The 12,560-nt window shown below is 57.8% G+C and overlaps 1 protein-coding gene across 7 annotated transcripts in view; it reads left to right on the top strand.

Annotated features, from left to right (window-relative positions):
• The window catches only part of ELN (elastin), a 31,901-nt gene extending 26,298 nt beyond the window's left edge, over nt 1-5,603 (top strand). For 5 of the 7 annotated variants that reach the window (XM_045993821.1, XM_045993825.1, XM_045993822.1 and 2 more), the window contains 9 exons: nt 282-335; nt 433-492; nt 745-822; nt 1,438-1,476; nt 1,683-1,736; nt 2,123-2,167; nt 2,569-2,598; nt 3,157-3,207; nt 4,412-5,603. In XM_045993821.1, coding sequence (XP_045849777.1) covers nt 282-335; nt 433-492; nt 745-822; nt 1,438-1,476; nt 1,683-1,736; nt 2,123-2,167; nt 2,569-2,598; nt 3,157-3,207; nt 4,412-4,455 — 455 coding nt within the window. In that variant the 3' untranslated portion in view covers nt 4,456-5,603. The remainder of the gene's footprint in view (nt 1-281; nt 336-432; nt 493-744; nt 823-1,437; nt 1,477-1,682; nt 1,737-2,122; nt 2,168-2,568; nt 2,599-3,156; nt 3,208-4,411) is intronic. The other 2 variants (XM_045993826.1, XM_045993827.1) reach the window with 2 other exon arrangements.
• The last annotated feature ends 6,957 nt before the right edge of the window (nt 5,604-12,560 follow it).

Raw genomic sequence — 12,560 nt, 5'->3', positions numbered from 1 at the left:
CTGAGACTAGCTTCGCCCTGGGCAGCTCGTGGCTGCCAGTGGCTCCCAGCACTAACTGGCCGGGAAGGAGAAGAAATGGGCAGGCCCAGGCTCGGGGGGGGGGGGGGGGCTTGCCCAATTGGGCAGGACAGAGCTTGGGACTCAGACCCAGGTGTCTGTCCTATGCCCCTTCCCACTGGGTCACATGGCTTTCGCCACCTGTCTGCTTGCCTAGCATCCCTGGGCCAGGGAGCCCCCGTCCTAAAGAAGTTGGGATACGGACTTTCCTTTTCTCTCCGCAGGAGCTGGAGGGGCCGGGGCTCTCGGAGGAGCAGGTGTCCCAGGCGGTGTGGCAGGTGAGTTGAAAGCCCAGGACAGGCTGGGCAGGGAGGAAGACTGACCAGTGGAGAGTCCCCTTCCCCCCCCAACCCTGAGCTCCTTCTGTGTCCCCAGGAGTCGGACCTGCAGCCTCAGCCGCTGCTGCCAAAGCTGCCGCCAAAGCCGCCCAGTATGGTAAGCACTGGTTGGGGGTGGGCGCAGCCGCCCAGCCCCCTCCGGCTTGGTTGGGGAGGGGGGCTTCTGACCGTGCCAGGGGCCCTCAGGGGCGTCATCTCCCCAGAGCCCAGGCGACTCCCTGGCCCCACCACTAAGCCCTGCGAGGCCCTGGGAGCTCAGGTTCTACCTGGATCCCGGGAGGAGCCCCCCACCATCTGCAGACAGACCTGCCATTCCCGCCCCTAGTTTAACACACAGCTCTCTCCACAGGCCTCGGGGGAGCTGGAGCCCTGGGAGCCGGGGGGCTCGGAGTCGGAGGAGCCATCCCAGGGGTCGGGGGCTTTGGAGGTGAGGAACTGCTGTGGAATCAGAGGGTGCAGGGGGCACACGTGTGTGTGTGTGTGTGTGTGTGTGTGAGAGAGAGAGAGAGAGAGAGAGAGTGAGAGAGAGACTGAGATTTCTTCCTACCTGCCACACCGGCCCCAGCCTTTGAAGGACCTTCAGCAGGCGCCCGCTGGGGCCACCTCGTGCAGCTGGGCGCCCCCTCCTGTCCGTCTCCTGCCTCAGCCCACCCACCCGCTTTAAGTGGGAGTTCATCGGGATGCTGGTGGCTGTGCCCATTTTCCGGAGGAGAACAGCAAAGCCGGGAAGGAAATGTGTTTCCCCGAAGTCTCTGCCACCACGGGAGTTGGGGGGGGAGGGGCTCGTGTTGACATGTCACTCTTTCATGGGTTGTCATCGTGTCCCCCCTGCCTAAATTGGCCCAAATCTCGTCCCCGTGCTCCAGACTGGACACGGGGGAAGAACTCACTAAAGTGTGCACTGGGCTGGGGGGTGACGGGTAGATGAGGGAAGGCGGCAGGTGGACGGTGGCAGGTGACAAGTGGGTGAGCAGGCCAGGAGGGGACATGGCTCTGGGAGGGGGGAGCAGTTCCTGAGCCCTCTGGCCCCATGTCTCCCCAGGTGTGTCCCCAGCCGCAGCTGCTAAAGCAGCCAAATATGGTGAGTTTCCTCCTCAGCCTCCCTCTGCCCAGGCAGCTGCTTCTGCCGTACCCCCGTTGCCCCGTCCGTGCCCCAGGTCCCACTCAGTCCTGCTCCCAGGAGCCCTGAAGGCCTGTCCAGGATGTCCCTGACCCCAGAACCAGAGGGGGATGCTCAGGGCCCCTTCAGCTGTGCCTCGTCCGAACCCCCGTCCACCCTCGTCTCAGGTGCCGCTGGCCTTGGAGGTGTCCTGGGAGCCACCAGGCCATTCCAAGTTGGAGGTAGGGGCCATCTCTCTTTGAGGACCTCTGCTCTGCCGGGGTCTAGAGGAGGCCCGTCTGGCTAGCAGAGGGGGCTCCTGGAACCGTAGCCAGCACAAGGACACGAGTGAGAGGGTGGAAGGGAGAGTCGAGGAAAGGGACCATTCTGCCCCAGGAAAGGGGCAGCAGACCTCAGGCCAGCGGGCACACGGTGGGCGACAGACACCTGGCTGATGAACTGGGGATATGGGCGCCCCCCCCCACCAGGATGCCAGGCAGACACAAGGCTTGTAAGGAAAGCTGATCTGCCAACAAGGGGCACGTGGCAGGGAAGAGGTGGTCCTGGGCAGGAGGCCAGGGGAGGGAAGCAGGGCCTGCCCCACGCCAACCCCGAACTCCTCCCACAGGAGTCGCAGCAAGACCCGGCTTCGGACTGTCCCCTATTTACCCAGGTACACCAGGGCTCCCTGTCCCTGCCCCAGCCCCGGCCTGGCCTGGTGCTGCAACCCCGTCCTCCCCAACCCCTGCTTCATCTGAGATCAGAGTCAGGCCCCCGGGGGGGGTAGACCGATGACCTCCCTTACAGAAGCTGGGCCTCCCCTCCTTCCCCTCCCCCTCCCCTGCAAAGCCAGGGATCATCAGCTTTGCCAAAGCTCCACGTTCCAGATGCGGCAGACTGAGACTCAGGGCCAGGGGCTTGCCCAAGGCCATGCAATGAGTGAGGCCGAGCCCAGGGCTCCTGACACCCAGGCCCAGAACTTGGCTGCCCCCAGGGTGGGGAGGGGAGCCCCAGGGAGGCTCGGCAGGCTCCCCAGAAGCAGACTCACTCACAGCCCCTCTCCTTGTCCCGCAGGTGGCGGAGCTGGGGGCCTGGGCATTGGTGGTGAGTCAGGGCACTGAGCTATTTTCATGGGGGGATGGGAGGGGTTGGGGGCTACCGTGGCAGCTGTGACCTTGGCCATGGCCTGGGGCTGGCTCTCTGATGCCAAGGAAATTCAGCCATGGGATAGAGGGTTGGGGGCAAGGATCCCATTCCTGAGGCTCCCAGCCTGGCATGTGATGGGACACCAGGAAACAGAGACCTGGGCCGGCCAGGTCTCTGGTGTAACTAGAGAGCCTGAGGCCCCACAGAAAAGGAAAGGAAATGCGTAAGGTGATCAGGGAGGCCAAAGCCTCAGGCACCTTAGGTGGAGCAGTTTGCATGGCCGGAGGTCTGGCTGGGGGGCGGGGGGCGCCCTCCTAGCTGCTCAGACCTCCATGGGCAGGATACCCTCCACAAGGAGCACAGCATTGTTCCAGCTGGGTGAGACCGAAGGCCAGGCTGGGGGAAGGAAGGTGTTCAGAACCTTTTGTGATGGCTGGAGGCCTGGTATATGGTGGGGGTTCGGGGAGACACAGCAAAGCCCGGCCCCCTTCTCAACCCCCACCCTTACCTCCACAGGCAAACCTCCCAAGCCCTATGGAGGGGCCCTGGGAGCCCTGGGATACCAAGGTGAGTAGAGACCCAGCTCCTGGGAGAGGGCAGTGCAGGGAGGGGACCAGACAGAGGCAGAGGGCTGGGGTCCATCGGCCTGGGAGAGGGGCGGGACATTTGGACTAGGCCTAGCAAGGAGGGAGTGGGGAGGTCGGGGGGAGCCAGACGCCTCATCCCCATCCTTGTGTCTACCTCTGACACAGACACCCAGAGCTACTAGCGGGCCTGGGACCCTCCTGGCTCGCCCTAAGCCAGCCCTGGCAGTTTCTCCCTCTCGGCGGCTCACCCCACCCCCACCAGGAGGAGCCAAGGGAAAGAGAAGGGAAGAACAGAAGAGAGAGGGTTCATGGGACAACAGACGCCTATAGCCAGGGAATTTGAGGGGTGGGTGGGGACCCAAGGTGCCCCCAGCCAGGTGGTGTGGACAGAAGCCACCCCCGGGCCCAGACAGAGCCCTGCCCTCGCTCAAAGATGCAGACGTACCTCTGGGGGTGTGCAGGTAATGGTCACCACCCACCAAGGAGCCTCCCAACAGTGCTCAAAGCAGCCCAAAGAGGCCCAGCTCCCTCCTGGTCTGCTCAGGCTGCAGACTCCCTTCCAACCGCACCCGCTCCCCACGCCGCAATGGAGCAGCTGGGGCCAGGGCGGGGAGAGGCAGAGGCAAGGGCAGCCTGACCCTCTCCGGGGTACCCACCTCTCCGTTGGGCACAACTTGTTGCCTATGGCCCCATCCCACTGGTTTCCAGACCCCCGGGAGTAGCTTCACCCGGAGAAGCCTGTCTGGGCCCCACTGGGCAGCTCACTGCCACCAGGTGGCGGTAAGGAGCTGCGTTGGGTTCCATCAGGGCCAGAAGGACTCCAGGCCGTACAGTGGTGCCCTGACGCCTTAGAACAAGGCTTGCCAATCAGTGTGCTTGCTGAAGCCTTCCCAAACGCAGTGGACTCAGAATATAGAGACCTTGTCCGGGCCAGGCCCCTTCCCCTCCCTGAGCCTTGATTCCCACCATCCCATGGACCCTACCCCTGCCCGGTAGGAATTAGGGCAGTGCCATGGCTCAGAGTTTGGCAGGAGGTTGTGGCCAGGCTTCTCATGGCTTTGGAGCCTTTGTTCCCCACCGCGCTGATGTGGGTCCAAGAAGAGTCTAGAGCGGGTCTTTGCGGGCAGGGGCTTGAGCAGGCCCTGGGAGGGGTCAGACCGTCACGGGTGCCTCCTTCCGCCCAGCTGGGGCCTGCCTGGGGAAATCCTGTGGCCGGAAGAGAAAGTGAGCGTCCCAGGACCCCTGACTCACGACCTCATCAACGTTGGTGCTACTGCTTGGTGGAGAATGTAAACCCCTTATGACCCCTTCCCCCATCGCCCCTCCCCAGTCCCCACCCCGGGAGGGGATAGGCCAGGCTGGGTGGCTAAGTGGGACCCAGGAGGCCCCCCCGACTTCAGAGGCCAGGGGTGGGTGGGCTTAGCCCCCTGCCCCCACCCCCTTCCCACCCAGGAGCTCCCCCTCCACACACTCTCCATCTCCAGGGGAACTTGGTGCTACGTGCTGGTGCTCTCATCTTCCTGGGGGGAGGGAGGAGGGAAGGGCAGCCCCTTGGGGACCCCCTCCCCGGGGCTCCTCTGAAGATGGTGCGGACACTCCCTGGGCAGTCCCACCTTCCCCCCTGCCCATCGGAAACCCCCACCCCCCACCCCGGCTGCAGTCCAGTTGGTACCCAAGCACCTAAAGGCTCAAGCTGGATTCGGTCATACCACCCTCAGCCCCCAGCCCCTGACTTACTCCCCAAGTCTGGGACACCTGCGGATGGGAAGACCCCCCCAACATTGGGAACAGCCCTCTTGCTCTTGTGGAATTCATCCAGCCATCTGTCCATCCGTCCATCCGTCCTTGTCCCCAGCTGACCGCCCAGCACCGCTAGCTGGCTGGGGGCCCCCACCATCAGCCTGTCTAACCAGTCCGGACGGCCTGTGCCCCTCCTCCACCCCTCCCCACACACCCCTACGATGGGGCCTGAGTACCCAGGGTGCGAGGAGCATGCCAGCTGGGGCGGCAGGAATCTCCTCCCCGACCTGGGTCCCCCCCATGCAGTACTGTATCCCCCGTCCCTCCCTCGAACCCTTGTTTTGGGAGCATTTCCCACCCGTGCCCCGCCCGTCTCTTTGTGTCTCGCTGTGATAGATCAATAAATATTTTATTTTTTGTCCTGGATTATTTGGGGATGATTTCTGATTGTTGATGTTCTCCTGGTTTTATTTTCGTGGTTAATTGGAAAAAAAATTTTTTTTTTCTTCTGATCTGGGGAGCTATATTCCCCAGTAGAAGATTAATTTTAATCACTTTGGTATAACTCTGGGTGAAATATATATATTTTTTTTCTTTGAAATACGAAAAGAGAATTAACTGCTTGAGAAAAGACTAATAAATGAAAACCTTCGGAAGGAAACTGTTGTGGTCTATTTTGTCCTCTCTCATCTGCCCCAGGGCGGGAATGGGAACTTCTACGTCTATTCTTCAAGGTGTATTGGGTGGAGGGGGCGGGTAGATATTTACCAAAATCACCTGCCCTCGGATTCCAGCCCCTGCTGTATCAACCCTTCCCCCAAGTTCTGCTCGCCCTTTAACAAGGAAAGATCCCCATGTGGGTCTCCTAGCCAGCCACGCCTTCCCCAGGCCTAGCCCCTGGGGCCTGGACCTTGAGCACAGAGCCTGGCAGGTGGCCTCCAGATGCTGCAGGCAGAGCTGAAGGGGTAGAGGACCAGACCAAACCCTTGGCCTTGGTGCACAGCCCTGTGGAGAGCAGAGAAATGGCCCCACTGAAGCGAAGCGGAAGACCTCCCTGTGAGACATCCCCGGGAAGGAAGCACTGTTCACCCACATGGCCCCGCTTTGGTTCTTGCTAAAAGATGACTAATGAGATACTGCAGGTGGCCCTGGGAGCCTCGGAGGTCCCCATTCCCAAGGCCCCTCCCCTCCCCTCGGGGCCAGAAATCCACGGGGCCTCAGCCCAGGCCCACCTGGAGCCCACGACTCCCCTTTATTTATTTTTTAAGATCTTATTTATTTATTTGACAGGGATCACAAGTAGGCAGAGAGGCAGGCAGAGAGAGTGGGGGAAGCAGGCTCCCTGCTGAGCAGAGAGCCCAATGCCGGGCTGATCCCGGGACCCTGGGATCATGACCTGAGCCGAAGGCAGAGGCTCTAACCCACTGAGCCACCTAGGCACCCCCACGATTCCCCTTCAGACCACGCACTGGGTGCCAGATTCTAGAATCCCCTCCCCCAACCACCAATTCCACTTCCAGGGCCCACATGTTCTCACGCCTGCATCCAACCGACCTCCGGAGAGCCAACCCCATGGACCCACGGGAGCCCCCCTAACGCAGCAGGACACAGAGGGAGCTGTTTGTTGGGAGTGTGGGTGTCTGTGCGTTTGCCTGCAAAGATCCGCGATGCCAGGAGGGGCTGGGATGGAAAGAGAAGCGGGTGGGCTGATGCTCTGGAAGCAAATCCCAGAGCACAGCGGAGTGAAAAAAGCAATTTCTCCCGGGGCTCCCCCTTTAGCCTCCTCTCCACTTAGCAGCCAAAACAAATCCTTTCAAAACCCAAGTCAAGTCAAGTCAAAGCATCAGGGCCGGAGCCAGAGGCCTTCCTGAAACCTCAGAGCCCCCGCCTGAGTTGGACCAGCTGTTCTGAGCACGCCTCCCGCTCCCCAGCCCTCTGCCAGGCCCGGCCCTCTCGCTTTGCCTGGCAGGGAGGAGGCCTCCCCACTGCGGGTCAGCATCTGCTCTCTCCCCCTGCCTGGAGCGCTCCTCCCTCTGCCTAGCAACATGCCTGGCTCCCTCACTGCCTCCAGCGACTCCAACGTCACCTTCTAGGCCTCCCTGTCTCCGATGGCAAACTGTCCCTCCTCCCTCACCTGTCCCGCCTGCTTTCTCTCCAGAGCGCCCACCACCACGTGACACGGGACAGTTCCCCTCTTTGTTCCTCACCTGACTCCCCATCCCAGACTGTGAATTCCCCTGAGGCTTAAACACCGTCTGAAGAACAAAAATCCTTAAACGCCTCGGCTTTCCTCGGTTATACGCTCTGGTAGAAAGACGGTCAGTGAATGTGTTGGGCTGATGAGAGCCTCAAAGATATCCAGCTCCCGAGCCCTGTGAGTATGACTGTGTCCGTCTGCTCAGGGGGCCACAGCCAAGCACCCCACACTGGGGAGGCTTCAACAACAGAGATTTATTTTCTCCCAGTTCTGGACATCAGAAGTCCAAGATCAAGGTGTGGACAGGCTTGGTTTCTTCAGAGACTCCCCACCTCGGCCTGTTCCCCCTCTGTCTCCCCACGGTGGCCTCCGATCTGTATCTGTTCCTAATCTCCTCGGTTCTTCTAAGTCAGGCTGGACCAGAGCCCATTCTGATGACCTCATTTTAACCTAATTGCCTCGTTAAAGGCTCTCTCCCCAAACGCAGTCGCGATCGGAGGTACTGCGGGGAGGACTTCAACGTGTGAAATCTGGTACCTTACGTGGGAAAGCAGGCTTCGCAGGTGTGATTCAGCGAAGGCTCGTGGGATGCGGGAGATTTTCCCGGGGGGCCCTGAATGCCACCGCAAGTATCCTCATAACCGTCAGGACAGACTGTATGCCAACAAATTGGGACAGCCCAGAAGAAACGGATACACTCCAAGAAACACTGAATCGTGAAGAAACAGAAATCTGAAAAGATGACTAACAAGGAGATTGAATCAATAACCAAAAATTCTCCCAACCAAAAAAAAAAAAAAAAAAAAAAAATCTCCCAACAAAGAAAAGCCCAGGACCAGATGGCTTCTCTGGTAATTTTTTTTTTTTAAAGATTTTATTTACTTATTTTTGCAAGAGAGAATGAGTGCACAAGAAGGGGGAGCGGCAGAGGCAGAGGGAGAAGCAGACTCTCCGCTGAGCAGGGAGCCTGATGAGGGGCTCCATCCCAGGACTCTGGGATCATGACCCAAGCTGAAGGCAGACCATGATCCTGGCACCCGCCCCCCACCACCACTATGAGATCCAGGAGCAGCAGGTCCTATCCGGCCCCAGTAAACAGCCCTGCTGGCCTCAGACCTGACTACAGTCCCTAAAACAGCCCCAACTTGGCTCCAGCCCCACTGTACCATGGCCTGGAAGCAGGCCTGCCCACCCAAGGACCAGCCAGCATCACAACGGAAGCACATTCAGGGACCCAGCAGAAGCCACGCCCCACCCACTTGGCGCCGGGTCAGCCAACTGCAGACCCCACTGTGGGCCCAAAAGATGAGCCCAGCTCCAGCCCCACTATAACACGATCCCCGAGACAGGCCCATAAATCCGGGGAACAGGCAGGGAAAGGTCTTGAGCTATTCAAATGAGTCTGCAAAGCCTGTAAATCAAATCTTAAAAAAAAAAAAAAAAAAAAAAATGAGTCTGCAAAGCCTGGAAGGCGCGTCTGCTCCTTCAGGGCCCGGACACCCACGCGAGGCTCCACACATCACCAAGAATCGGGTAAACACGATGGTGCCAAAAGGATCTACTGAAGCTCCAGTGACCAGCTCTGAAGACGTGTAGAGCCATGAGCGTCCCGGCAGAGAATGCCAAGTAATCGTCTCCGAGAAGCCCGAGGAACGGTGAGAGGACACGGATACGCAACTCAACAAAATCAGGAATAGAACACGTGAACAGAATTCAAAGCCTAGCAAACAGGGGCGCCCCGGGGAGGGGGGACGCAGTCGGCGAAGCCTCCGACTCTTGATTTCAGCCCAGGTCACGATCTTGGGGTCCTGGGATCGAGCCCCACGTCGGGCTCCACACTGGGCGTGGAGCCTGTTTAAGATTCTCTCTCTCTTCTCCTCTCCCCTGGTCACGTGCCCGTGCGAGCTAGCATGCTCTCTCGCTCTCTCTCAAAAACAAAAAATGGGGGGTTAAGATGGGGGTACCTGGGTGGTTCTCTTGGTTGGGTGTCCGGCTCTTGATCTCGGCTCAGGTCGTGACCTCAGCGTCATGAGTTCGGGTCCCGCACTGGAGCTCTGTGCTGGGCGTGGAGCCTATTTAAAAGAAAAAATGATTAAGATGGTAAATTTATATTATGTGCTTTTAACTGTAGTTTCAAAAAGGAGAAGCTTAGGGGCACCTGGGTGGCTCAGAGGACTGGGCCTCTGCCTTCGGCTCAGGTCATGGTCTCGGGGTCGTGGGATCGAGCCCCGCATCAGGCTCTCTGCTCAGCGGGGAGTCTGCTTCCTCCCCTCTCTCTGCCTGCCTCTCTGCCTGCTTGTGATCTCTGTCTGTCAAATAAATAAATAAAGTCTTTTTTTAAAAATCTGGATTAAAAAAATAAATAAATAGACCTTGGGGGCGCCTGGGTGGCTCACTCAGTCAAGCATCTGCCTTCGGCTCAGGTCATGATCCCAGAGTCCCAGGATTGAGCCCCACAGGGGGCTCCCTCCTCAGCAGAGAGTCAGCTTCTCCCTCTGCCTTTCCTCCTCCCTCACTCCTGCTCTCTCTGTCTCTCTCTCTCTCTCAAATAAATAAATAAACTTAAAAAAATGTTTTTAAAAATTAGAAAGAAATAAAAGCCAGGGAAGAAGATAGGGAGTGACGGAGAATGTTAAGTTATTGCGATGGGTGGGGACACCTGACCTCCAGTCAAAGAGCCAGTGATGAGCACATGCTTGGGAAGTTGGAACAGCAGAAGAGGCTCACGATGGTTAACAAAAGTGAAAAAAGAGAGAAGAAATAAAAGCAAAGAACTAGCCAGGGGCTAAGTCCTGTAAAGATCGAAGTAGGGCTTTGGGTTTAAAAGCATGAAAATGTCACGTTTTGACCCATGTGTTCAGAAGCTCCGAAGGGTATTAGGAGGACATGACCTGGGATTACTGCCCGGTGCACTCGGCTAGACCAGGGAGGCGGGAGAAGTAGTAGAATTCTGGATATATGCTCTACAGAAAGGCAGTAGAATGTGCCCACGGATCAGACACAAGGGGCAGAGGCAGAGAATGAGAGAGGTCAAGGCCACCGGCAAGTTTGGGCCTGAACCACGAGAGGATGGTATGTCGTTGACAGAAATGAGGAACCACTGCGAACAGCAGCCCCAGGCACCCATTAAGAGCTCTGGCCTGGACACAGTAAGCGTGACGTGCCCAAGTGCCATCAAAGTGGAGGCGCCAAGGAGACATTTGGGTGCTCGGGTCTTGCAGTTCAAAGATGGGCCAAGCGAGTCACCAAGCGAGGTGGCTGGGTGAGGTCACCCAGAGTGGGCGAGAAGGGGGCAGACTGTGTCTGACCACAGGGATCCTGTGATGCCAGCTCTTTTTGTCCCGACGCTAGGACAGCTCAGGCTCAGGCCCCTGCCCTGGGTGACAGTCTTGGGCTCATCCTGTGACAGTGTCCTTAGCCCCACGGAGCTTCTTGCTTGTCACTAGCTTGTGCTTCGCCAGGCACCAACTTAGCAAGTTCGGACAAATCCTAATCAGTGACCTGGAGTAAACAAGCCTTTCCCCCAGGGCTCCTGACCCCTCCTCTAGAAAATTTTTATCGTGAACCCCATCAGTAAAATATTTTCTTTTTTTTAAGATTTTATTTATTTATTTGACACAGAGAGAGAGATCACAAGTAGGCAGAGGCAGGCGGATGGCGGGGTGGGGGGAGCTGAGCAGAGATCCCGATGTGGGGCTCGATCCCAGGACCCTGAGACGAAGGCAGAGGCTTAACCCACTGAGCCACCCAGCTGCCCCCCATCAGTAAAATATTTCTGAGCAAACATCATATATATATGGCAAACAGACACCTAAAACTTAATGGATCCAAGCCGGGGCTCTCAATTTGCTCCCCACCCCACACACAGGTACTCAGTCTCACTTGTAAGTCACAGACATACTCAACCACACTAATAAAACACAGTCATCCCATAAACGCGAAAAGCAGAGTTCACAAAGAGTCCTCCAAAGATGAAAAACAGTACTCGAAAGATAATATTATTTAAAAATACAAAATTCCTTTTTTTGTCTGGGTGGCTCAGTTGGTTGGGCAGCTGCCTTCGGCTCGGGTCATGATCCCAGCGTCCTGGGATCGAGTCCCGCGTCGGGCTCCTTGCTCTGCGGGGAGCCTGCTTCTCCCTCTGCCACTCTGTCTGCCTGTGCTCGCTCTTTCTCTCTCTCTCTCTGACAAATAAATAATCTTTAAAAAAAAAAAAAAAGACATAATACCTTATCTGAGCGACTGAATATGTCCGATCTGATGATCCAGTCCCTGGTTCTGCCGGGAACGGGGGCTGACAAGCAGTTCCTACCAGGGACGGACGCTCCGTCTTTTTTGTTCATCTTACAGGATCAGCATTGTCTTCCATCTCGGCTTTCTTTTCAGGAATCTTTGGCAGCCACAGGTCCGTTCTGTGAACGTTAGTTTTGTTAAAACTTGACAATATCGCCCAGCTAAGTTGGCACAGGCTCAGGGTCCCCCGGGGTCCACTCTGTGCCCCCCTCCAGGCTGCACGATGGCCTGCTCGGGAAGCCATCTGACCAAGAGACAGAGCAAGGGCACCAACACCTGTATACATGCTAAGTATTTTTTTTAATATTTTATTTATTTATTTGACAGAGAGAGAGATCACAAGTAGGCAGAGAGGCAGGCAGAGAGCGAGGGAGAAACAGGCTCCCTGCTGAGCAGAGAGCCCGATGTGGGGCTCGATCCCAGGACCCTGAGATCATGACCTGAGCCCAAGGCAGAGGCTTAAACCACTGAGCCACCCAGGCGCCCCAACATGCTAAGTATTTTTAAAGCCCAGCTTCTTTCTTATCAGAAATTAAAATTCTAATATTTTCTTCCCTCCCCCAGGTAACTGTTTTTTGCACCCAGGGCTGAGGGCCCCTGCCTTGCCGGCTGCTGGCCCTGGCTAGAGGAGCCTGCGCACTTGTGATCGTGTAGAACCCAAGCGGGGGCAGATCTACATGCCCCTTGTTCACGGGGCGCCCCTGGGCATGGTGCTCAGCCTCTCCGCTCACCACTTCACAATGGGATGAAGGGGGGGTCTAACACGGAGAAAGGGTCACCCCTCCCCGGGTCCAGCATTCTAGGATTCTCCACTTCCAGGCAGAATGGTTCATCTCTTCAGTGCTAGACCGGGGACCCATGCTTTGGGGACAGCGCAATTCCTCTGGCCTTTCCAAAGCTGTGCCTCCTCCTGCACCCTGGGCAGGGCTGCAGCTCCAAGTCTCCAGCACCGGGGAGAGCAGACCCCTGAGCACATCTGTCACAGCCCCTCAAGGGTCCACTCCTCCCCAGAGCGTCCTCCTTTAGCTCCCTGCCTAGCCGGTGAGGGCCTGAGACGTGGGCCACGGCCTTCCCCCCGCCGGGGCCTGACCTCACTGCAGGGG

The sequence above is a fragment of the Meles meles genome, chromosome 21 (assembly GCF_922984935.1).
Source record: "Meles meles chromosome 21, mMelMel3.1 paternal haplotype, whole genome shotgun sequence".
Classification (NCBI taxonomy): domain Eukaryota; kingdom Metazoa; phylum Chordata; class Mammalia; order Carnivora; family Mustelidae; genus Meles; species Meles meles.
The sequence above is the reverse complement of the archived record's forward strand: the minus strand, read 5'-3'. Positions and strand labels throughout refer to the sequence as shown.